The sequence below is a fragment of the Chelonoidis abingdonii genome, chromosome 3 (assembly GCF_003597395.2).
Source record: "Chelonoidis abingdonii isolate Lonesome George chromosome 3, CheloAbing_2.0, whole genome shotgun sequence".
Lineage (NCBI taxonomy): Eukaryota > Metazoa > Chordata > Testudines > Testudinidae > Chelonoidis > Chelonoidis abingdonii.
The window spans coordinates 101,456,400-101,479,555 of NC_133771.1; the positions used below are offsets into that span (position 1 = coordinate 101,456,400).

Below are 23,156 nucleotides of genomic sequence, written 5' to 3' on the forward strand. Positions count from 1 at the left end.
AGAGCTGGCAGGAAACCAGGCAGGTTGCCAAACTTGCCTGGCAGGCAGGTTGCCATAGGAGCCCTGCCTGAGTTCTGTTTAGATTCTGACGAATTAGCAGTCGCTGGCAAAATTCTTTCCAACTCTGGCCACAATTGTACACAGCCACTAGTATAGCACCTTAACTCCATACAGAAGTGGCAAGCTAGGTTGGTATTAAACTGAAATTGGATAGGAGATGCTTAAAGAATGTTATCTCCACAGCATATTGAGCTGGACTGACCTGAACAGCGAGATCTAAGGTTACCCCCCACTTTTGTTTCCTATATCACAATATAAGACAACGCTTCCAAACCAACAAGAAAGTTTCTGCTCAGAGTTCTAACAGCCTCCGAGTGCAGAAAAGTTAAAAACTAATTTTTGACATTATCACCTACATTTTAAATGTTTTCCAACAATATTAAGGAGCAATAATGCAACAGATCAAAGATCACTGTTATAATTACTACTCAGTTCTGAAATGAATCATGAAGTATTTGCAAGTACTGTTATAGACTGTGATTCAGGAAAGAACTTAATCACATGCTTAACATTGACTTAAGTGAAACTTAAATGCCTTCCTGAGTCATGACCTTATAAGTATTGTAGTAAGGGAGTGTGTCTCTCTGAGGGGGATGGGGGTGGGGTGTTGATCCTCAAAACTACACATTTCAGTAGTAACCTTTCCTGTCTTCAAAGAAATAAAAGTATGTAGCAAACCTCCAAGTATGCCAGCAAACATGCATTTTACAAAAGGATGGGAAGTTGAATTGTTGTTCCGTGTTGCAACCTCCTCACCTCCAAAAGGGAGAAACTTATTTGGAGCTCATGCAAAAAAATAAATAAAAGCTAATTGATTATGGTAACAGACATTGTCCAAAGTAGTCATTACTTAATAATTTGGTATACAATGCCCTTGCCTGGGTAAAGAATATTTTGGAATGCAATTTAAGAAGGTGCTATAACAAACACGGAATCGACTCTAGAAGGTGTGTACTAATCAGTACTAACTATAACTGGCTGCAAGTATATTAAACAATATGACACACTCTTATGGAAAAATACTCCCAATCCATTATACATAACCATTCCTTTCTAAAGACTTATTTCTCTTATCTCCCACTGAAATCTACATTTGGAGATTGGTCCTATATACCAGTGGTTCTCAACCTTTCCAGAATACTCTACACCCCTTTCAGGAGTCAGATTTGTCTTTGTACCCCAACTTTCACAACACTTAAAAACTACTTGCTTACATACAAAAGTGTCACGGCACAGCATTACTGAAAATCTGCTTACTTTCTCATTTTTACCATGGAATATAAATATTGTACTTACATTCCAGTGTACAGTATATAGAGCAATATAAACAAGTCATTGTCTGTATGAAATTTTAGTTTGCACTGACTTCACTAGTGCTTTTTGCCTGTTGTAAAAGTAGGCAAATATCGAGATGAGCTGATGTAGCCCCTGGAAGACCTCCACATACCCTTGGTTGAGAACCAGTGCTATACGCAACAAACCAGAAAAACACACTAATCTGTCTTTCCTATTCCCTTATAGCCAACTACAGTCAATAGGATCTAGCACTGTTGTACTTACATCTGGGGCTGAAGTTATGAGAGTCCATAAATGTGATTGAGAGAGGATCTTCTGCATGAAGGGTGCTCTGATCAGCATAACTCCTATCCATTGCGTTCACCATGTGTGTCATTTCTTGTCTGGTGTTCCCCATGGCGTCCTTGCGTTTCTTAGCAAGTTTGCTGCCCAGCCAAGAAAAAAAAAACCCCAAAACACCTTAATATTTGATGAAACATTAACACCTGCAATAGTAATTAATGGTGCGTGTGAGTGGGGCTTGGTGGCAACAAGCCCAGGCCGATGATCCAATAAGCATAGCTGCAATTATATTTCCTGCTCTTTGAGAGAAAGAGAGAATATAATATTTATGCTGCATAAATACTTTAATATCATAGAATATCAGGGTTGGAAGGGACCTCAGGAGGTCATCTAGTCTAACCCCCTGCTCAAAGCAGGACCAATCCACAGACAAGTTCTTATTTCTGTACCTAATGATACTAATTTTTTTTCCAGAGAGTAATTATACTAATATAAACAAATTAGAGGTTGTAGTTATATTTTAACTAAAATGATAAATAAGTATCATCTGTACATGCAATTTTATCAACCATCCCCATTTAAGTCTACATTTTGATTTTATAACTGGCTAATTCATTTCCCTGTTCTTCCTAGTAGGGAAAAATCATTTTACCACTGAGATTACTTTATTAGCCAAGAAATCCAACAACACAACATAATGATTCAATGCAGATTAATGGTACATTTCATGTTAGGAGCTGCTCCTTCCCTTTACATACACAATACTAAATCGTATGAAATTTATTGTTCCTGATACTAACTTTTTTGTTCAGAAAAATCTGTATTCTATGCAGTTTGGGAACACTAGATTTTTTGAATGAGCAACCACAGACTGTATCTCACACAAATGCCGTAGCACTCTGAACTGTATAGCTAAAACAAAATTTAACAGTCACTGCACATGAACTGCACATTGAGGAAATAGTTCAAGAAACTCTCCTTCTGAATGCAGCACTGCGAGTGACTCATTGCCCTTTGAAGTCAGAGCCGATAGGTTATAGTTGACATTTTAAGACTACTGTATTTAAAGTCTTAAATGTGCAAGGTAGTACACAAAGTGTTCTCTAGGTCTTTATGAATGATCTACATACATTTTATTATATTAATATGATAAAATATTCAAAATTGTTACTGTAGTAACAACTACAGCTCAAAGCACTTTGGCTAAGACAACCATTTGGCATGGTCTTCTTGGATGAACCACAAGCACCACAGAGAAAAGACATAATCAGCATAGCAAATACTGTATGTTGAAAAAATATTTTTTTAAAAGCAGTTTGATTTCATGATCTTTTTCTGTTCAAAAGCAATGTTATTACCATAGTGTTAAATGCTTTTACAATTTGCATATCTATCTTATATTTCATGGGATAAAAGTTCTGTTAGAGCCTTCTAGTGTTGGCTGCAAAATTTCAATATTCTGCAGCTACACAGGAGAGGTTAGTGAGGAAAACACTACTGTAGGTTATGTATGCCATCAGCTTGGTATGTTCTAGGATTTAGGACAGACCAGATCAGGGAAGTGAGCTACCCTGCTGTCCAAAATAGGAAGTTGGGCTCTCTCTCCACTAGATACTAATTCCTTTGAAGTCTGTTTCTCAGGTTTCACAAACTTTATTCAGTTTTTAAGGCCCACCAAGAAGTGTTGAAGATAGAGAAGGCAGAGCAGATCTGAGAACTGGTCTGCTCGTATATAATCAAGCAGGGAAGATTTTTAGATTGATCTAACTCCTTCCTCTCCTTGACACTTTCATCCTGACAACCACCAGTCTGTTAAGGAAGTTATGAAGATCTTCTCAGACTATTATTCTTTAATTAAAGCCCAAGGGGTCAAAAATTTAGAATTTTGATGTCCAAAAATAAACATGTTCACACGATTCCATTAGTGAATAATACATTTTTGGTGTCTCCTTAAAAAACTTTATGATATAGGTTTTCTCCAGGCAGGCATTTTTAGAGTAATTAGCAAAGTTTGTTTATGTAATTCTCCAGCTGAACAAATTTGTAAAAAATAGAAGCCTCAGAACTGAAAATGCTCCAGATTTATTACTGCTCTCTAATTTTGTCAAAGCTTTTCTGAAACTGGCATTTCTAATTTAGACTCTAGTTTTCTAGTATCAAAGCTTTTCAGATTTTCTAGCCTTTTAAGCTCCCAGTTTTAAAGGCCATCTCTGGAATGGAACAAAAATGGTTATAAAGTCTACACTCTCAGCTACACTAAGCCCCCTTTTAAAGCACCACTTTGTAACAAAATTTGCTAGCTACGCTATATAAATTAGCAGCCGCTATATAAATCAGCAGCCACTGAAAACCTTTACAACTTATTAATGTATAACAGTAGTTTACTACTAATTCTTCTGCTCTGTGTCAACTTCCTCAAAAAAGGCCCATTGTGTTCTAGCACTACAATGTATTGACTCCTTGTAGGCTGATCTTTTCTAGAGGCACATCCAGTCAGACAATTAACCAATTTATTATGCAAGTACTTGAGAATGACACAAGCATAAATGCTTCTCATTGTCTATCAAAGGATCCAAGTGCATAACCCTAAGGCAAGTTGGTGTTTCAGGGGGTGTCAAGAGGGAAAAAATGCTCTATCATAGTATGAAACTAGGCAGTTAATTATCTTTGGCTGAAGCAATTCTTATTTAACAAGGAAATTATAATTCATCACAATGAAGTAGAGAACCGCATTGCTAGTTTACAACACCTTGTTTAGCTTTTTCAGTTTATTAAATGAAGTCAAGTAAATACCCTATTTAAACAAAAATGTAGAGGAGCATCCATAATCAGGCACTCGCTGAGTATATGCTTTAGTCAAGTGGTTTTCAAACCCCTTTTTTCTCACGATCCAGTTGAAGAAAATCGTTGATGCCCGAGACCCAACAGAGCTGGGAATGAGGGGTTTGGAGTGTTGTAGGGGCTCTGGGCTGGGGCAAGGGTTGGGGTGCAGGAGGGGATCAGGGCTCTGGATGCAGGCTCTGGGGTGGGGCCAGGGATGAGGAGTTTGGGGTACAGGAAGGGGTTCCGAGTTTGGGGAGGACTCAGGGGTGGGGCGTGAGCTTCCTTCTGGAGGCTCCCAGTCAGTGGCACAGCAAGGATGGAGTGTCATAAACAGATAGCTACGGGTTAATGTTTCTTTCACCTGTAAAGGGTTAACAAAGGGAACCAAACACCTGACCAGAGGACCAATCAGGAAACAAGATTTTTAAAAGCTCACGGAGGAATGTTGGGTGTGTGTCCTTTGTCTGTGTCTCCGGTCTGTTTTCTCGCTATGAGAGGGATCTTTCTATCTTCAAGCTTCTAATCTTCAGTTTCACAGTTGTAAGTACAAAGGTAGAAAGACAGTAACGTCTATTTGTTTTGTATTACATGTGTGTAGTTGCTGGGATGTTTAAACTGATATTTTTTGAATAAGGCTGTTTATTCATATTTTTCTTTTAAGCAATTGACCCTGTATATTGTTTCTTGATACAGAGAGCATTTATGTCTTTTCTTCTTTTTATATAAAGCTTTTCTTTTAAACCTGTTGGATTTCTTTTCTAAGTGAGGCCTAGGGGATAGAAATCCTGTGCCAGGATTATGTCTCTCTCAGGGAAAGACTGGGAGGGGGAAAAAGAAAGAGGAGGAAGGTAATTGACCTCTCTGTGGAAGTCAAGATTTAAGTACAGTAATCTTCCAGGATAACCCACGGAGGGGAAGCCTGGGGAGGAAGTAAAGAGAAGACAAGGAGAGGGGGGTTATTTCCCTTTGTGGTAAGACTCAGGGCATCTGAGTCTTGGAGTCCCACAGGGAAGGTTTTGGGGAGACCAGAGTGAGCCAAACACTGGAAATTTTTGCAGAGGCAGGCTTCACACCTGTCCTGGCACTGTGGACCGCACTGCGCTTCAGCAACAACCAGCAGAAGGTCTGGCTTCTAGACGGAGGTGTGCAAGCAGCTCCTGCCCACAGACACCACCCCCACCAGCTGGGAACCAGCCAATGGGAGTGCGGAGCCAGTGCTTGAGGTAGGGGCAGCACGCAGAGCCCTGTGGCCCCCCTGCCTAGGAGCCAGACCTGCTGCTGGCCACTTCTGGGGTGCAGCACGGTGTTAAAACAGGTAGGGACTAGCCTGCCTTAGCCGGGCAGCACTGCCAATGGGTCTTTTAACGGCCCAGTTGGTGGTGCTGACCAGAGCTGCTGTGTCCCAATGCCTTCCATTCCGCAACCTAGTACTGGGGTCAAGACCCATAGTTTGAAAACCACTGCTTTATTCCCTTTGAAATGAATAGGACTTTATGCACATCCTTAAAGTTAAGCACATGCTCTAGCACTTTGTTCAATCAATGTCTACATCATTACAGATCTTACAAAAATTCATCTGGTTGACACAGACAAAAATGTAATTCTGCTACAATGAAGCAAAGTTTCTGCTATACAGTATAAAATAATACTTTTGCTTGCGTATGCAGATTGCCCAATGAGCAATAGAGAAGGACCTTGTATACAACAGACATTTTTGTAAAAACAATTCCTATTGTTGCTCTCACCATTGTAAACATCCTGCCCTCCAGACAGCATGCACGAGCCTGTTTAGATGTTTGAAATTTACATCTGATTTGCATACTACAGGTGTTATGCAGTATCAGCTGCAAATGTACTTTCTTTAATGCACTTATTTGTGTTAAATAAAAACAAAAAATAGTGATTCACAATCATGGTTCCCTATGCGACAGCTACTACACAAGACATTTTGTAGTGTGATGTGTAAGTTTGATATAGAACGCAAATCAAAATGTGACTATACTAACTAAAATGATAATTATGGGAAAAAAGGTAGGCAAAGAGTAAAAATCTCAATATACAGTTATAAATACAATATCCCTTTAAAAAAAAAAACAAGGTAAAATAGGAAAACCACTAGGGAACCTTTAGAGCCCCTCAGACCAAGGAAATGTATCAAAAATTGAAATTTAGCAAAATTATAAAGACTGTATTTTTTCTTTTTTTTAAAAAGGGATACTGCATCTTTAAAACATGTAAAGTAGTAAGTCACCCATTTTCTACTTACAGATAGTAGGAGTAAGAATAGTAGCTCCTCCTGGCAAGCAAATGACAGACAGTGGAAAAAGAGAAGCAATGGTGAATGAAAAGCGTGACTCCGTCACATTGAACAAAGCAGAGAAATGTGTGTTAAAAAAAATTTGAAAAATTCATGTTTCTTCGGTTAGCATTTCAACTTGCTCATGCATTGATTAGGTTTACTTTGCCATGCAATTAAAAAAATACACTAGCATATAAAATTGATTTGTTTTTTAGAGAGAGATCACTTGAGAAAATTACATGCTGACATTTAATCTACTGCCAAAAAATGGAAAATTAAATGGATTATGTATTTTCAACATGAAGTTCAGCATAGTATGATGATCAATTACTACCTAAATGTCATGATAAATGGAATAGTTGTGTACAAAGCCTGTGCATTAAATATGCTTTTAACTTTTCAGTTACAAAAACTAAAGATTGTATTAATATACTTGGTCAGAAAACCACTAAATTTAATGAAGACACTTTGAAGTCTTTACTGGTACACAGGTGTACATATATGTTTGCAAACATACTGTATGTACATATATGTGTACACTCATACCATACACAATACACATTTTACAGCAGATGTATGTGTATACTGATACCTATATATACACACACATTGGTGAATGCAAACATATATTTTATATCTTTAAATCTTACAGTCAGAAATGTTGATGTATGCATGCTAAGCATTTAAAAATATGAAAGGTAAAACAAATGGAAGGAAATGAAGTACATTTGCTAATAGTCCAACAATTAAAAAAACTTGGCATTGCCATTTGAAAGATGCAGTATCCCTTTTCTTAGCTTGATTACTTTGTAAAACTGTGTAAGAGTGAATAGAGTTTCATCCAGTTGAATGTAAAGCAATTTGCACAGAATGATCAGACAAAGCATAAACCACCTCTTAGACTTGTGAAATCATGAACAGAACAGCTTACCACTCACGTTTTTTTCTTCATTAAAAGATAATTTAATCAAATTTAGAGATATATGTTAACATGAGACTTATTAAACCCATGGGAATGAGTAAATTCATTGTATTGTTAATTTGTTTTACATAATAGCTATAATCAATCTCAGGTATCAAAAGGGATACTACATTATGGATTCACTGGATATGTATGCAGATATGTAACTTATCAAATTTTCAATCCCACCAAACCTAACTGAAATGTGTGTTTGCATGTGCAAGAGTGTGTGTATCTGTGCACGAGAGAGAGAGAGAGAGAGAGAGAGATGTTCCATCTGTTCATGGATTTATTATACAAGTTGTCCTGATTCACCAGAGGGACTGAATTAACTTAGGTATGTGTATACTATTCTCTTAACGTTTTATATATTTATTGTAAGTGAACTTGACTAAGGGTTGATCTAAAAAAAATGTCCACTTTTCCTGAGGGGAAAAAACTGAAAGATCTATTATATATTCAACACACCAATTCAACTATCATTGTGAAAAATTACCAAACATTAAATAGGGTAATTTTCCCACCTATTTTGAATACAGAGTATTACAGAAGTTTTAATGTATTATGCATTTTTAGACAGATGATCAAGTATGACTTCTAACATATTATTGCTTGCAGGGTTTCATATAGGGAGAAAAGTTTTAAAGTATCATTTTACTGACCTTGTTAATTTATCTTAATCAAGCAATTTAATACATTAGGAATTAAAGCTTCTTTTAAAAAACTAGTGAAAGCAAGAGTTCAGGAAGGCTCAGAATGAACACAGCTGCTAATGAATGTTTTCACACACCCCTTGAAGTTTTATGCAGTTCTTACCCGCAAGATTAGCCAATCCCGTTTGGAAGTGACTGGCAATATATAATGGGGAGCTAGTCACATACAATCTTGTATCAAATATGAGGGGACCACGGTGAAAAGGTATGTCCCAGCGATATATCTTGCAATACAGATCAAGACAAATTCCTTGCTGAAAGTTGAAAAAAATCTATATATTGCTCTTCACAATTTGTGTAAATGGAGAAAAGAAGAAGAATTTATGTCTTTTTAAAATATTATGATTTGCTCTTTTGTATATGCATATAATTCTCAACCACAGAGATAGACAACAGAGAGAAGTGAAAACACTATTTGGAAAATCACATATGTAGCTAACTAACACAGAATACTATAAGCATACCTAATGTTTCTAATGCAGACGTTTCTTCTCCAAGTTTTATATCTCCAGGGGTAATTGTAAAGAGGCAATAAATTAAAAAAAAATCTAATGGAAACCATTAATTATAACATATAGTGTGATCTTAGGTACAATTTTAACATTTATCTACTTTTAAAAAATAATAGAAAACTTCATTTCATTTTAACATATGCAACATTTACAAATAAATTCTTTGTTAAGAATTCTGGGGTAGGTGGGGTGGGGAACTGCAATGCACAAACCTCTGGAAGAAAAAGATCTCATTCTAAGCAGAACATGCTGGTTTGTGCATCCTCAAAGGGATTAGGGTCAAAGATTGGGTGTAGGGAAAAAAGAAGGAATGAGGAACTCATTGTTTGTAATAATAGTTAATATGTTCTGACTAAGAATTTAAAGAAATAGGCTATAAAATTTTATGTGAGGTTAAGAGTTGAAAGCACTGAAAAGTTAAGCATATTTTTAAAATGTACAAGTAGTATACTGTAGTACCCTGTAAATGAAATTAGCCTTTTATGGAGAGTTATCATTTTATAATTCCAGAAGATGGCACTATTGCTTGTTTTCTGACTATGAAAAGTACTAAAACCACCTGCATTTCTTAAAAAAAAAAAATTCATGCACTAAGGACTAGATAATTTTATAACAATGTAATGTGATTTAAAATATATTTTCTAGATTTACAAGAATGGAGCGAAATATATCAAAAATATAAAAAAATATTTTGCAAGAAAATCAGATAATTTATAACAAAGGACTCATAAGGACTTCATATGGAAACAAATCTCTATAGAGTTTACAATATGGAAGGTAAAATAAATAAATAAGAATCTATGAATTTCAGTGATATCTTTTTTATGCACTCCTGTATACTTTTACAACTTTAAAATTAAAGCTACTTAGAAACGAATAACAAAAAAAGTAAAGCTACTAGACCTCAAAATGACAGCAATCCTCATTTTATTTACATAGACAGTATCTCAAAATTTAGTACAAAACCAGAAATATATATATTTTATTCAGCTACTGGTCCTGACAACTGTCTTTCCTTGAAATGATCTGTGAAAGAATATTCTTGGATTATTCAGTATGGAAGAAAAAGGAGACAGGAAAATTTAATATTCTTACCTTTTTTTGACAATTAATATGACAACTAGGAGGAGGAGGATGAATACCAGAATTCCAGCACTTATTCCTGCTATTTTCACCACACGATCTGTCTGCTTGGCTGGGTCTGGAATCACCTCTGGTTCTTCTGTTGCTGCTGCTAAATGAATCCAAAAAGAAGTTACTTAAAGCATATAATTACCACTGACAGGAAAATTATCATGAGCTAAAAGTTCTTTAAAGACAGTTTCTACATTTTGTTAATACAGTACACAAACACATGCACAAACACTCTGTATTTGTGAACTTCTACAGATACATCACACATGCTGTATTGTGTGTGTGTGTGTAATTCATAGTATTCACCTGATATACAAATGCATATATATAGTTTAAAACAAACACTAATATAAAAAACAGAGGGAAAATGTGTTTTTATGGATTCCAGCTAACATCCAAAATCAATAATACTTTCTTTATAACAATTCCCCCACCACCAAAACCCACCACAAATAGTGCCTAAAAATGGATATTAGAAGGATCATGATTTGCATTCATATCCTCCACTCACACTGCCCATTTTACACTTATCCAAACTTAACTTTGCCCTCTAAATTTTGTACAATAAAAAGCAAAATAATTTTTTTACTAGATTTAAATTATTACTAGATCCCTCAAATAAAAAATGGAAATGCATAATCTCCTACACTTTAATGTAACCATTGCTATATTTTTGCAATATTAGGAACTTCCTCATTCACATCCCCATGCCTCATGCTGTTCTAGATTCCTATTGATCTAATATGGCCCCATTGTCACAGGATCTTAGGACCTAACAATCTTTTTATGTATTTATCCTCAAAACATGCCTGTGAAGTAGTGACAGGGAACTGAGAGATTAAATGCTTGTCCAAGGTCACAAAGGAAATCTGTGGTGGAACAGAAAATAGAGTCTCCTGAGCCCCTTATCTAAGATTTCCTTCCTCTTGCTTACGAAGAGCATACATCCCAAGAGCAGGTTAGCACAGTGCCCTCTCCGTCGTCATTGTGTCATCCTGGACCTATATCCTCTGCAGATTGGCATAGAGGGAGATCTGCAACACTGACTCACTAGTGGGCTTCATACACTCACATCTGAAGAAGAGCTCTGCATAAGCTCAAAAGCTTGTCTCTCTCACCAACAGAAGTTGTTCCAATAAAAGGTATTACCTCCCGCACCTTGTTTCTCTAATATACAAACATACATATTACATACATAAAGAAGGTTAAACAATATGGCTGGATAGACAGAAGAACACTTATTGTTCACTGCTTATACTATTATTATTGTTGCTTGCATTGTTTAGCACCTAGATGCTCCAATCAGGGATCAAGGTGCTAAGAGCTGAATATATATAACAAGGATCAACAGTTTCAGTGCCAAATAGCTTACAGTCTTGGCATACAGTTCTGATGAGACACAACAAGTGGACAAAGCAAATGGGGAAGTGGCTGGGGATGTGGTAAAGAAAAGGGTTAAGGAGCAGCTCTGGGCCCAGATGCCCCTGCTGGGCATGCTTGTAGTGAGGCAGAGCTCAAAATGGAGCAGATCAGCTCAGTAAGGACCAGGGGGGCAGTTGTATGTTGCAGGCTCCTGCCAAGAAGCCGCTGAAGCCCCATGTGGCTAGGCCCAGGTCTCACTGCCAAGCCGCTCCAGACCTTTCAATCACAGAGGTAAACGACAACAAGAAGTGACTACGAAAGGAAGACCCACTGGAGTACAGACAGAGAGGACTTCAGGAGGGACCCAGAGGCAAACCAGTGACGCCAACAGAGGAACTGAAGCTGGAGTAGAAAGTGGCCCAGGGAGCAGGCATAGGGGCACCTGACGCCCTAGGCCGCAGATTTTGAACTACTATTTACTGGGCCCGGGGTTTGAACCTGATAGAGCAGGGAGGGCCCAGGTTCTTTTATCCCCACCCAGTGAATCCCACTGTTGGACAACGTGGCCAGTGACTCCCGCCACTGGGCAACAGAACCCAGAGTAATACCACTAGGAGGTTGCAGCCAGAAGCATACCCGAAATCCCCCAATCCCTGACAGGGTGACAATATACCAATAAAGTAATCATATTTAGCATAAATAGCATAGCACACTAGCTGCCTAGCCATTGTTGAGTGTTTTATGGGCACCATAACAAAGATAAGTTTTATGGATGGACTTGAAAGAGGATAATGTAGTGTTTTAATGGAGTTTAATGGGGACCTCCTCTTAGACATAGGGGTTGGAATGGGAAGAAAGCACAAAGGTGACGGAGGGAAAATTGGATCAGCGGGCATTGGAGTCTGGCACCTCTGGCAGAGTGGATGTGAGGGATGTATTAGATAATGTATTAGAGTCAGAAGGCAAAGGAGGGTTAAGAGCTGTACGGTGTTAAATGTAAAGAGAAGTGTCTTGTGATTGAGGCAATGGGGAACGGAGACGCAGCGAGAGACATGAAGTGAGGGAGGAGATGTATTCAGAGCAATAAGCAAAGGCGATTAATAATAATAGCTTTTTTAAAATCAACTGGAGTGGGATAAGATGGCCTGTGTCATGTATAGGTAGGAAGAAGTTTTAGTAGTCAAGATGCACAATGATGAGGGCCTGGACAAAAGTTTTCCTTGGGCAGAATGAGAGGAAAGACCTTCTTGTGTAGGAAGAAGTAGAAAAGTTTAGACATGACATGAATGTGATCATCAAAAGAGACAGCTGCATCAAGATGATAGGTAGAATATCAGCCTGATTCACTCGGGGGATGGTGGTGTTTTCGTGGTGACTTAGAAAGGAGGCAGAGGAGAGTGACTGGAAGCAAAGAACAAGAACTCAGTTATATTAACCTCTATTATAGTAACCTTTATGCCAAGTTTGTTACTTAAGTTTCATTAAAAGTATCTTATCAGCCATGCAGTTCTCATTTTCAAAAGCCACCATAGGAACTCAGCAAATAAACATTTCTCAAGCAATGTGACGAAAAGATTGCTTCAGGAGTTTAACTATTTCCCTGGCTTGGGTGACAGTGTTTTATTGGCTATATTCCATGAGAAATATCAGCGCTCAGGTCCTTGTAACTGTTCAAAATGTGGCACTCCGTACAAGCTTTTAGAACAACTGCCAAGGCCTAGGTAAGTATCTATTGCATGTTCATTTACTTTGTTTTTACATTAAAGAGTCTGAACTAATGGTCAATAATGCTCATTCTATACTTCAATAATGCTAGGAAATAAGACTGTCTAATGGGACCATATACTAGATATTAGCCTTTCTTAAAAAAGGAGTAGAAAAATTACCTTGAAAAGTCACAGATCAAGCACATATTTAAGCTGAATCTCTTCTGTCCAAAATGCTTAAAATCTACAGGTGCAATCCTGGCCCACTGAAGTCAATGCAAAACTCCCACTGGCTACTAGAGGGCCAGGATTTTACCCTATATTCTTCCAGCAATAAATAATAATATATGCATTCTTTGGTGCAAATTATATAACATTGTGGGCTAATTCAGAGGGGTTATATTTTTATATAACAGAGTGTAAATGTTTAAATAAAACCATTGCATATAACAGATAAATAAATTTTAGGAAAAAGAATGGAAAACTGCAGATGTTTAATATTCTTTGAGTTCAGTTTCCATATTTATTTTATTTTACCTCCTGTCAATGCTTTCAGCTTTTACTGGTCTAAATGTATATACCCAGACAAAGAACAACAAATAATATATAAAAAAAGGAAAGTCAGGTTCACATCTTAATAATAATGTGCATCCAATTGTCCAATTACTCATTTAACAGGTTGTTTGTGTACATGTGTGTGGGTGCAATCTGTCATTATAATTACTGTAACTGCTTGTACAAGTTTTCCAAGTATTAGAATTTATACAGAATGGTGACAATTTGGGTCTCACAAAACACGAGGCCAGTTCCTAGAGTCTGAATGAAGAATTGTCTGTGTGTTGAGGGGGTGGAGGGGTGTGTGTGGGGGTGCATGCATGTGCAAAGGTAGCATAAAGATCACAATTGCACTTCAGCAATCCTCGAGTGCAGGGTCAATCCCCATGGTGTAAATTAGAGCACCCGCTGGTTGCTAATGCTGCAAGGGGCCACAACTGAAACAGAATCGTCACAGTATGTGGTGTCCTGTCTGAACCTTCTATATACCCCTGTAAGATTTCCCCCTTGCATTGGGATGGTTCCTCCCATGGCTGGATCTGGTGGCTCTGGATCAGACTCTGTTCATGGTGTGGTACAAAGCAACCTCAACCCCATCTGAGGTACATGGCAATAATATTCACTTTTATCAGTGATCAGTAAATGGAAAACTAACCTTGTTGAGTGCTAGAGTGAGGGTGACCATATTTTCCTATTCTGAATACGGGACACCTGGCAAAATTACTGGTATTCAAGTGAGTTCAATGGCAATCAATCAGAACTATGCAGTACAAACGTTCAAATTAACATCAAGTTCACTGAGCCCTTTAAAAAGAAATACTGCAGCATTGGATTCTTTTTATTTACTTTCTTATCTTTAAGGTTCACATGGGGAGGGATCACACACACAGACGCAGGGTGGGTGACCGACCAACCCTCCCCGCGTGGCGCTTTCCAACCTTTGTGCCTCGCAGGGCCCCTGGGATGGACCCGCCTCTCCTGGCACCGGTCACTGTGTCTTTCAGAGACAACACGTGGGGTGGGAGAGGGAAGGCAAGTAGGTTCGCCCTCTGCCCGCCCTTCAGATTTCTGTAAGAGTCCACATCAGAATGTGGCCAGCAGCAGCCTTTCGGCACTGTGGAGGAGGGAAGGGATGGGAGCTACTTCCTGCCATGGAGGGGAAGGGATGACTGGCCCTGTGTCTTTGCAGAGTTCATCTCTTCTCTCCCCTTCCATGTGTCTGGAAGCAGCTTTTCCCTTCCTGCCCACAGAGTGTAAAAAGTCAGCTAAGACCTCCAGGCTGCTGCTGGCCACCAACATAATCCAGCTGCTTCCTGTCCCCTGGGGCAGTGTGGGCAGGAAGGGGTTCAGCCCTAAGGATGCACTGTGCACCAGGGCCCAAGGAACCTGACTGCAGGGGCTTTAGCGAACGCGGCAGACAGATGGCTTGGCAGGGGAGGGTGCCTAGGGGATGGAGCAGCCCCATGCTCCCAGGGCTTGGGGAGGGTGGGTGAAGAGGATGCTAAGGCCCTGCTGTGGAGTCTGCAGAGTCAGGGCGGGAACAGGCTGGAAATCGCTTCCCCCACCCCCCGCCATTCCAGAGCTCAGCTGAGGGGTGGAGAGGCTTTCCCGTGTCAGCACGCTGTGGGGCTTTGGCACATGCAGGGCTCAACTCTTCCTGGCCAGCTCCCCGGACTGGAGGGTCTTGGGCTTTCTCAGGGCACTGACCCAGCCAGAAGCAGCGGGGGAAGGAAGGAGCCTGCCGGCCAGGCTGTTGGTGAGCTGAGTGCTCTGACCAGGGGCTGGTTCTCCACACAGCGCTGGGAGTGGGACATGCCCCACCAGGGGGGAGATGGAGGAGCCATGGGGCTGGAGGGAGGTGTGAAGCAGGGAGAAGATAGCAAGAGGGGAAGCATGTAAAGGGCTGATGGGTGGGCAGCACAGGTGACATAACCAGCCACTGCGTGGCGCTTGCCCACACTCACCAGCCACCACAGCTCATAGACAGCGCTGGCCAGGAAGAGGATGGAGGGCTGGCCAAGAACCGGCATGCAGCAGAGGCTGCACTGATGGACCAGCAGGGGGAGCAGCTGGCCTAGTTTGCTGCATCTTCACGCCGCAATTAGCCTTGCACATTCACACCCGTTGTCGGTCAATTGACCCGCTCACTCACTGCTGGTGGGCGGATGGCTGGCAAACAGGGATCCAGCCAGCAGCAGGACCCACCAGTACTGATAGGGGGGAATACAGAAAATACAGGACAATGTGTTCATTTTAAAGAAGAAGTTAGGACACTTGCAGGAGGGTTTAAATATGGGACTGTTCCTTTAAAAAAGGGACATCTGGTCACCCTTGGTAGAGTGCTATTTATTTTTCACTAATCCATAAAAGGTAAATACAGCTCAAAATGTTTTTCCAATTTGAGGGGTTTCTTTCCAGCACTAATGTGCCCCCTTGGTTAAACCAATATGTTCACACAGGAGACCCCATGATTTACAACTACTCTCCATATCTGTTTACAATCTTCTGTATCAATTTTTCACCTTACACCTCTTTCCCATTTCTTCATGAGAGGAGATTTCTTCTTTTAATGCCAGTAAAAATATAAAACCTTCTTTGGTGCTCATTTGCACTGACATTTTTTTCTACTAAAAAAAACAACGATTTTTTGCCTTTGCTGACTGCATATATTGAAATATTACAAGTCTTGGGATTCTGTTTTTCTTAATATGGTTGAAATCTACCAGACTCACTGAATGTATAAAAACCTCCTTCTACCCAGCACTTAAGATTCCTTTTTATTAATTTGTGCCTATAATCCCTTTTCATACTGATGACCGATCAGATGAAAAAGTAGTGAGAATTTTAAAGAGAAACCTGTATTTTTATAGTCAATTTAGTAATGGGGTGATGATTATAGGAAACTAGGCTGTGTATTTTTCATCTAATCCTTTTGATCAGCTTTATTCCAGTCAGTGCTCATTTTTACAATTTCATTAAATTCAGGGTAGGCCCACTGCTCAGTGACGAGGGAGAAACAGTAACAGGAAACTTGGAAATGGCAGAGATGCTTAATGACTTCTTTGTTTCGGTCTTCACTGAGAAGTCTGAAGGAATGTCTAACATAGTGAATGCTTAATGGGAAGGGGTAGGTTTAGAAGATAAAATAAAAAAAGAGCAAGTTAAAAATCACTTAGAAAAGTTAGATGCCTGCAAGTTACCAGGGCCTGATGAAATGCATCCTAGAATACTCAAGGAGTTAATAGAGGAGGTATCTGAGCCTCTAGCTATTATCTTTGGAAAGTCATGGGAGACAGGAGAGATTCCAGAAGACTGGAAAAGGGCAAATATATAGTGCCCATCTATAAAAAGGGAAATAAAAACAACCCAGGAAACTACAGACCAGTTAGTTGAACTTCTATGCCAGGGAAGATAATGGAGCAAGTAATTAAAGAAATCATCTGCAAACACTTGGAAGGTGGTAAGGTGATAGGGAATAGCCAGCATGGATTTGCAAAGAACAAAATCATCTCAAACCAATCTGATAGCTTTCTTTGATAGGATAACGGGCCTTGTGGATAAGGGAGAAGCGGTAATGTGGTATAACCTAGACTTTAGTAAGGCATTTGATATGGTCTCGCATGATATCCTTATCGATAACTAGGCCAAATACAATTTAGATGGGGCTATTATAAGGTGGGTGCATAACTGGCTGATAACGTACTCAGAGAGTGGTTATTAATGCTCCCAATCCTGCTGGAAAGGTATAAACAGTGGGGTTCTGCAGGGGTCTGTTTGGGACCGGCTCTGTTCAATATCTTCATCAATGACTTAGATGTTGGCATAGAAAGTACGCTATTAAGTTTTGCAGACGATACCAAACTTGGAGGGATTGCAAACTGCTTTGGAGGACAGGGTCAAAATTCAAAATGATCTGGACAAATTGGAGAAATGGTCTGAGGTAAACCGGATGAAGTTCAATAAAGACAAATGTAAAGTGCTCCATTTAGGAAGGAACAATCAGTTTCACACATACAGAATGGGAAGAGACTGTCTAGGAAGGAGTAAGGCAGAAAGAGATCTAGGGTCATAGTGGACCACAAGCTAAATATGAGTCAACAGTGTGATACCGTTGCAAAAAAAGCAAACGTGATTCTGGGATGCATTAACAGGTTGTTGTAAGGCAAGACACAAGAAGTCATTCTTCCACTCTACTCTGCGCTGGTTAAGGCATCAACTGGAGTATTGTGTCCAGTTCTGGACACTGCATTTCAAGAAAGATGTGGAGAAATTGGAGAGGGTCCAGAGAGAGCAACAAGAATGATTAAAGGTCTTGAGAACATGATTATGAAGGAAGGCTGAAAGAATTGGGTTTGTTTCGTTTGGAAAGAGAAGACTGAGAGGGGACATGACAGCAGTTTTCAGGTACCTAAAAGGTGTCATCAGGAGGAGGGAGAAACTTGTTCCCCTTAGCCTCTAATGATAGAACAAGCAGCAATGGGCTAAACTGCAGCAAGGGAGATTTAGGTTGGACATTAGGAAAAAGTTTCTAACTGTCAGGGTGGTTAAACACTGGAATAAATTGCCTAGGGAGGTTGTGGAATCTCCATCTCTGGAGATATTTAAGAGTAGGTTAGATAAATGTCTATCAGGGATGGTCTAGACAGTATTTGTTCCTGCCACGAGGGCAGGGGACTGGACTCGATGACCTCTCGAGGTCCCTTCCAGTCCTAGAGTCTAAGAATCTATGAATCTAAATATCCTATATGTTTTACTATACATTTCTGTACCAGATCCTGCAAATCTTTATTAATACAGGGTATTCCCATTGCTTTCAATTGGGTTATTTGCTTGGAAGAAATATTACTCACATAAGAAATTGAAGGATGGGGACTGTTTCCCCCCACCCCCATTATATCTGATCCACAGGGAGGGGACTGCATTTTTTTTTTTAGGTGAGTTATCACACACACTAGAGTCACTAGTGAGAATGAGGGACAAACTAGATCCAACACACTTACTGGATTTCTCCCATTAGTTTTCTATATGGTACCAACAATAACAGCAGTTACATTACACAGTTCCATCTGCAGTTAATGCAACACCTCTATCAATAATTCTTTCTTTATGTTATCAATTGTTATCACCTCTGTAATGATGATTTTCTCTATATCTTGTAGCAAGCAAAGGGCGAAATCCTATTCAGCTTACTGATGCAAGCAGTGCCATGAACTTCAATGGTGAGCAGAACTGTATTTGACTAAGAGTGTTGCAACTGTCTAAATCCTAGCCTTACACTGATTCTTAAGTCGATATAAGTTACAATGCTCAAGGGTGTCAAAAAATCACCCCCCTAAGCAACGTACCTTACATCAACCTAACACAGAGTCTAAGCCGTACTACTTTGGCGAGAGATTCTCTCCTGCCGACTTAGCTTCCACCTCTCAGGGAGGTGGAATACTGAACCTGACAAAGGAGAGCGCTCCTATCAACTTATCGCATCTTCACCAGACCCGCTAAATCAACACCACTGCATCGATCGCAGCATCGATTTAGCCTGTAGTGAAGACAAGCCTAAATAATGGTGAGATCCTGACTGGTTGGTAAGGGTGGCAACTTATCCTTCCACAGATAATAGCAGAGGAAGGACATTTCCCGTCAAATTTCTGATAAATGTAGTCACTTTGAACTTCTTTTAAAAACTAATTTTTATTACATACTCAACAAAATCACCTCAAAATTCAACACATATTTACATAATGGAACTGTACATTGGATACTATAATAATTCAATAATATCACCGTGTATGAGAATCAGTTATAGCACATCTCTTATCTGTATTCTCCTTCCTTCTGGAGCTCAGTAGTTACATGTAACCTTGCACAATCATCAGAAAATTTATGAGACTAGGCATGAAATCTATTCACCTACCCTTACTAAGGAGATGGTGATAGGAAAAATAATAATGATATTCTACTCTGTCAAACAAAGTTATTCAAGTAGAAAAGGCAAGCAGGATTTGCAAGGCGGTTTATATGATACTATTAGTGAACAGACATCCTTCTAAAAGCCAGCTTTAAATCCACAGATTTTGTACAAGATTGTATATATAACCTCTTAACCTGGTGTTTTACCCTCTAACACTCATGGCATTTTATGATAGGCTTTCATGCTCTGTGAAGTGGGATATACTGTGCCTTGTGTTTGACTGAAGCTGCTGTTTATGTTATGCCTTGTTTACATGTTAATTTTTTATTTGTATTACTTTGTATTCACCATGTCACGCAGTAATAGTGTAACTATGTACCATGAGTAAGTCCAGATGCATTTGATCAAGAAAAACTGTTTTACACTATGATTTTATGCTTGTATTATAAAACTGTTAATTAAAACTAAAATTTGGCTGAATAGATTCAACAACCAATATTGGATAACATCAGAGTACTAGTAATTCCATGCAACTCAGGTAATAAGTGAATCTATCATGGGCAGGGGATGGGGGCTGGGGGTTCTGTGAGAAACACAAGCAAGTTTTTCTTATGAGCAGTTCTTTTTCAGACTGACTTGCTCTATGTTTTAATCATCTGACCAGAAAAATCATTCTGCTTTCTATCAATTTGAGTTTTATTCTCTGGTTACTGACTTTCCAGAGTGATGTTAATGATACAATAAAGAAGATTTTAAAAAGCTTTAAAAATTCATTAATAAAGAAAGATTCCTTTTACCTGACTACTGTAAAAGGTTTCTTATGAAACCGTCTGTTGAGAACACCTGAGCAAAGTTGTACTGGTATTGAAGGAATTCAGTTGCACAATAGGTATCTGTAGACTCCTGTATGCACATATACTGTGTGAAAGACTCATGTATTCTGTAAGACTTTCCTGGGTGAAGGAAAGATTGTTAGACTATTTGCTTTTCTGGAAGGCGAGAGGTTTTTGTTCACTGAATTAACATGGGCTTAATAACCTTCCCTGCAGAGCAGTGGTTCCCAAATTGGGGTTCGTGAACCCCTGAGGGTTCACAAAATATTACAGAGGGTTCTCAGGAAAAAAATCCCTAATGGCGGACAGAGCTGTCCTTAGGGATTCCTGGCAGCATGGGGCCAGCAGCCTGGAGCCCTTGGACTTCCAAGAGCTAAGCAGATCAAAGCAAGCATATCTATCATACTGAGGAGATTTTTAGGAAGGGGTTTGTGAGAATTGACATTTTAGTGAAAGGAGTTCACAGGTTGTTAAAGTTTGGGAACCACTGCTGCAGGGCACAGGGGCCTAAGCTGTGGCCCTCAAGGCTCTGAATCATGGGCCTTACGGCTAACCATATTAAGAAGAAAATTTGTATTTAATCATAGAATATCAGGGTAGGAAGAGACCTCAGGAAGTCATCTAGTCCAACTCCCTGCTCAAAGCAGGACCAATCCCCAAACAGATTTTTGCCCTGATCCCTAAATGGCCCCCTCAAGGATTGAACTCACAACCCTGGGTTTAACAGGCCAATGCTCAAATCACTGAGCTATCGCTATTCCTCTCCTCCTTAATAATGAACTGAAAATGTGATCCCTGAGCTGTGTCATGAGATTTTTAAACTAATGTGTCTGAATAGTTCCTGTTACTATGGGGAGGGCCCAGAGTCTGTGGGAGCCTAGAGGAGTGGATTTCAACTGGTTCTGCCCAAGCTTAGGGGAACGCCTAGCAAAGAATGAGGGTAGCCCAGGACAGGAAAACGATGAGAAGCTGAGAAACTGCAGTTATAGCTCCTTGATTCTCTATCACAGCCCAGGTTAGAGCACCTTGTATGGTGCCCTAAATTGTGCCAACTGGTTTTAGTTTCCAAAGGACCATATGCTAACTAGGGATAACTAAAGTGCAGAATGCTGTGACCACTCATACTCCTTTTTCAAGGACTATAGGGAAGGAGATGTGGAAGCTGGCAGTGCTAGCTCTATACTTGTGGGAGATCCCCAGAAAGGAGTCTCCTCCACGACCTTTTTGAAACAACATGTTCAGCCCTCATACCAAAAAGGTTGGACAACACTGCACTATAGCCAAAGGGCCAGCACTGCAGAGAAAGCCTATATAGAATGTTTCCTAGGTCTCCTGGAGAACATTGCAGAGGCTTCTTCAGACAAGCAGCTGCTGACCAGGCCCTCTTTAAATTATGGCTGTACTAAAATGTTAATACAGCGTCTGGCCAAGTTACCGCTAGTTTCCGGAGATATTTTGTGTGTGTGCGCGCGCGCGTGTGTGTGCGCCTACCTACCCACATGTGGATCTCCAGACAAGGGTGGTGCAATGGATATGGCTAATGACCATTTCCATGAAAAAAGAGCAACATCTGTATATACAGAGAATGTGGAGAAACAGCTGGGCCCTCCATTACTGTGTTTTTTTCTGAAATGATGTGCATGCCCCTAGCAATATTTGTGCTTGATGCATTATTATATACTTAAAACTAATGCAAGCAAGCTGGCATACCATACCAAGTGGGAGTGAGAGCCCTACCTAGAAATTCCCTTATATTGTACTACACATATGGCAGAGCGATCAATCTACTAGAGGTCGATTTATCGCGTCTAGTGAAGACGTATAAATCGACCACCGAGCTTTCTTCCATCGACTCTGGTACTCCACCGGAATGAGAAGCGTAGGCGGAGTTGACGGGGGAGCGGCAGCAGTCGACTTACCGCAGTGAAGACACGGTGGAAAGTAGCTCTAAGTACATTAACTTCAGCTATGAAAATGGTGTAACTCAGACTGACTTAGCTTGCCTCCTGCCCCTGCCCCACCGTAGACCAGGCCTTAGAGGGACTCTGTCAGCTTCTAGTTCAGCCTCTACAGTGTTTTTGAATAAAACTGCTAAATGTGCAGTTAGGTTTCTGCAATTCCATTGCACAAAGCATACTGTATAGGAAGGTGTATGCACACTAATATAACCTTTTGGTATGTCACTAGGCAAAAGTAGCATGCTGTGAAAAGGCTTGGAGACATTCTGGATACTAACATGTCACCAGGCACTGCCAGATTTGCACTTTGCTTTGGAATTCTCATGTCTAGTAGGGTTTCAATGAGCAACATTTTACACTGCAGTAGGGCTTATCCAGGAGAAGTGCAATCCATGGATCTACATTGCCAACCCCAAGCAAGCAAAACTTGTGAGTCGGGTCCCCAAAGATCATGAGATTAAAAATATATTACCCTTAGGGTTCTTGTTATTTGTCCTTTGTTCACTGAGCATTTAGAATACACTCGGATCACATTTTCCATCTTTTCTCCCCAACCACAAGAGCAAGAGCCTTTTTTGTTTTTTAAATAAATTAGAGAAAGAAAATGGAGATTCACAAATTCACAGGACTCAGAAGCTGAGCTATTAAGAAAATCACTAAATATCGTGAGACTCATGATAAAAAATAGTGAGCGCTGAATAGAAACATTAGGTACTTGTTTCATAATGTTAGGGCTCTTCTTGTTTAAGAACTC

General features: G+C 39.8%; 1 protein-coding gene across 11 annotated transcripts in view; it reads right to left on the reverse strand.

Annotated features, from left to right (window-relative positions):
• The window catches only part of PTPRK (protein tyrosine phosphatase receptor type K), a 656,446-nt gene that overhangs the window by 33,605 nt on the left and 599,685 nt on the right, over positions 1-23,156 (reverse strand). For 6 of the 11 annotated variants that reach the window (XM_075063933.1, XM_075063928.1, XM_075063926.1 and 3 more), the window contains 3 exons: positions 10,042-10,180; positions 6,728-6,757; positions 1,621-1,781 (listed from right to left, as the gene is read on the reverse strand). In XM_075063933.1, the coding sequence (XP_074920034.1) occupies positions 1,621-1,781; positions 6,728-6,757; positions 10,042-10,180 (330 nt within the window). The remainder of the gene's footprint in view (positions 1-1,620; positions 1,782-6,727; positions 6,758-10,041; positions 10,181-23,156) is intronic. The other 5 variants (XM_075063930.1, XM_075063929.1, XM_075063927.1 and 2 more) reach the window with 3 other exon arrangements.